Source organism: Galeopterus variegatus, unplaced genomic scaffold, assembly GCF_000696425.1.
Source record: "Galeopterus variegatus unplaced genomic scaffold, G_variegatus-3.0.2 Scaffold32, whole genome shotgun sequence".
Classification (NCBI taxonomy): domain Eukaryota; kingdom Metazoa; phylum Chordata; class Mammalia; order Dermoptera; family Cynocephalidae; genus Galeopterus; species Galeopterus variegatus.
The window spans coordinates 397470-401014 of record NW_007726143.1 but is presented as its reverse complement, the minus strand read 5'-3'; the positions used below and the strand labels follow the sequence as shown (position 1 = coordinate 401014).

Sequence of the window (3545 nt, the reverse complement as noted above, 5' to 3'; positions counted from 1 at the left end):
CCTGTAACCCGAGCGCGGGGGGAGGGAGCGGTGGGAGCGCGCGCCGCGGCGTCTGCAGGAAGCGGAGGGATAGCGGGCCCGCGCCGCCGCCCGGGGACTCCGGCCCTGGGAGAGAAGGACAGAAGATGGGCCTCGGCTGGTAGACCCAGGGCCGCAGCGGCTCCCCCCGACGGGAACGCGCGCGCACCGTGGGACAGGGCGAGGAGAGGGCAGGAAAGGGGCCTGGTGGCTCCGGGCTCGCTCGTGTGCACTGCGCGGCACAGCCCCGGAGCCTGGCGGCAGCAGGCCCTGGACACACGTCGGGCAGCGGCTCCCAGTTTGCGTCAGCCGCGCGATGCTGTGTGCGCCAATTGTGTGGGATGGACACCCTCTCCTGCAGTCCCCGCGCCCTAGGCTGCGTCGAAAGAGCTTTTGCAGAGAGTCTCCAAAGAGCTTTGTGCGCTGGGAACATTGGAAGAAGGCGAGATGATGAAGAAGCTTCTGCTTGCGGCTCGTCTTGTGTCCTCATGTGTTTCCCAAATCAACTTTCCGTGCACCTGCTTTTCCTCCCTCTACCAGTGTGTCACTCTCACCTAATCTCTTGGATTAAAAATCCCTGGAAAATGTTCGACTGCCCGCGGACCTGCGAGTTCAGTCCGGAGCCATGCTCCACTGGCCCGGTCGAGTTGGGGGACAAGCGTCACGTCGGGGCTTGTCTACCTGGGACGCTGAGTCCCCACGTGGGGCGCGGATGGCAAGGCCAGGCCAGGGCTATTCCCAGTTGGCAACTAGGGTACCCGGGAGGCCGCTTCAGCTTTGGGCCTGGGGCGCCTGAAGGGATCTAATTAAGGGAGATCTTTGGGTCCGCGTCTGGGTCTTCAGGCTCCCCCCCCCCGGCTGGGCCATGGGCACCCCCCAAATGGCGTGACTGATTCCCGGAGAACGGCCTCGCCGTTCCCAGGCCTCCTTCCCGCCGCCCGCAGTCCGACGCAGCCAGGTCGATAGCTGGTTAATGCGGAAGGAGCATCTCCGAGGCTCATTATTGTTTTTTCTCTTCCTTCTGGAAGAGCTGAATTAAATACCGGGCGTCTCACCCGGGCACTTACAGCGCAGCGCCAGTTACCCCACCTTGGAATGTCGCTCTCTGCTCACTCCGCCCCAGTCTGGTGCTACCAGTTTGTGCAAACTCTAGGACTTCGGGGCCGTCGAGGCTCTCGAGGTCTGACACCCCTGAAATAATGTTACCCTCAATTTTATAACCCCAAGATTTTTCACGAGAAGGTGAGCCCAAGATTCCCTATGATATTCTCTGAGAGGTTTAACCGGAAACGAAATCAGGCGCCGAGGAGACGTTTCAAGGCTAGAGCGGCCCCTGATGTCCCCTCCTCTGGCGAGGCTCCAGTAAAGGCAGCAGGAAGCCCGGCATCAGGCAGAGAATGGTGGGACAGGGAAGCAGCTCAAACCCAATTTGTGAATACCGCAGTTTCTTTCCCCCATCGGACCGCAAACTTGCTCGTCCCCAAACTTTCCCTTTCTTTCCCCCCAATTTTTTTAGCGTTCACACCTACTGGAGTCGCGGGCCTGTGCCAAGACCCGGAGGAGGCGGGCGGGGGAGAGGGGGCAGGGAGTGTCAAAACTGGGTGTCCTCGGCGGTGGCAGAACAATCTTTTATTCCCAAACTGGGCTCCGCAGAGCTGCTGTAATCAGAGACAGCCAGGGCCAAAACCCTCCGATCCACTCCACTCTGGTGAAATTCGGATTCGATTCTTCTATCGATCAGTGCCAGGAGGCCGGTTTCCGCCTGCGAGCTGGGGCTGGCCACTCCACCGCAGAGTCGCCGCCCCTATGTTGTCCCCGGGGCGCGCCTGCCGCAGGCATGGCCCGCGCGTGGGTCGCCGTCGCGGCCTAAAGCATTTAGCCCCGAGCCGCCGCAATCCTAGGAATTTCCGTGCCGCTCTCGGCTGCACACCCCAGTGCGTGAAGGTGGGCGCCCGGATACGGGGATTTCAGGTTCGATTTAGTTAATATCCCACCGTAAAACCAAACTCTTGCCTCCCTTCCCCACCCCAGGCGGTGGGAAGATCCACGCAGAAAGAAAACGGGTTGGCGCGGGGACTGGGGAGCTGGGGGAAGGGGTCGTGAAACGAAGGATCTCTACAGACCGAAAACGCCAATATAGAAACTCCTGAAAGCGCTTTCCAAAAGTTCCTGCGGCCTCCGCCGTCCGCCTCCTTGCCTCTCCCCCATTCCACGCCCGCGTAGGGCGCCAGCCAGCTCCACTTACTCGTCCCTGCTCCCCAAGACCCCCGGGGCGTCCACCTTCAGCCCCCGGCAAGAGCCCGCCATCTCTATCAAAGGATTCGCACCACACTGGGCGGCATTAACGTGGCTGATTTGGGGATTTGGTCCTCCTGAGTGGAGGGCTGCTTCGCGCCCCCGGGCAGTGAGACGGCCTTTGAAAACGCGATTAGGGCTCCCTCCCTCACCTCTCACGCACTCTTCTAGCTCCCTCCCTACGCTGCTGAGTGGCGGGGAGTCCAGAGGTGCCACCTGGAAAAGGGGCCCGCGCAGAGGGACGCCCCAGAGCCTGCTTTGGCCCGGGGTCCGGTCCCGACCCCGGCCCCGCGCTGCCGAGAGGCGGGCAGCGGGAGGGGCGAGCTGACCCCGCACTAACCCGTGTCCCCGCGTCTCTCGCTCCCCCTCCCGGCGCAGGCAGGAGGGGGCGGGAAGGGATTCGCAGCGCCCCGGCTCCCGCCCCGCCCTGCGCGCGGTATCCTCGGGGCTGGGCGGCCTCGCCTGCAAGGCGCCCTGGCGATTGGCGACTCCGGGAGGAGACGAGAGGAAAAGTCGAATAAGAGGGCGCAACGTCAGACCTGAGATTTGGGGAAGAGCGAGGGAGGGGGTTAGAAGGGCGGGGACGGACACACAGACGCGGACACGGACACACACCCCCAGCACGGCACCCCAAGTCCACGACGTTAGGCCGCCTTAACCCAGGGCGCCCAGGCCCGGAAGGTCGGGGGGAGGAGTATTGCGTGAGTAAAGAGACATTTGAAAGACAGGAGCGGAAAGAAGAAAAAGTGAAGGAAACAGAAAAGGGAGGAAAAGCAAGAGTGAGAAAGGGAAAGAGAAGGGGAGAATTAGGAAAGGCGAGAGTTTCCCAGCGTCCTGGAGAGTGGAAAAGCGCGAAGGAGCGGAAGCGATCCAGGGGGGAAGAGGACCGCGGGCAGGGGAGGGGAGAGAGAGGGCGAGGAGGGGGGAGGTGAACACTAGGGGAGGGCGAAGGAAGCGAGGCGCGACGCCGCTCCGGGAGAGGAGGGCGGCGAGAAGCGCGGCGCGAGCAGAGGCAGCTCCGGCTGCGGAGAGGAGGGAGCGCGGCGCGGAGAGGAGGGGCTTGCGGCCCCGTGGAGATGTCAATCAGAGCCCGGAGCCCCGGGAATCTCCGCCAATCTGTTCGGACCTGACCTGGCTCCTCGCCGCCGCCGCCGCCGCCGCCGCGGAGCAGATCAATAGGCGAACGCGGAGCGCAGCGCAGCGCGGGAGGCAGCGCGGCCCCAGCCCTCGCG

The 3545-nt window shown here is 63.5% G+C and overlaps 1 protein-coding gene across 1 annotated transcript in view; it reads left to right on the top strand.

The window, feature by feature from the left end:
• Positions 1-1824: 1824 nt before the first annotated feature.
• The window catches only part of IRX3 (iroquois homeobox 3), a 4912-nt gene continuing 3191 nt past the window's right edge, over positions 1825-3545 (top strand). Inside the window, 2 exon segments of the mRNA XM_008570163.1 lie at positions 1825-1989; positions 2692-2845. Coding sequence (XP_008568385.1) covers positions 1825-1989; positions 2692-2845 — 319 coding nt within the window.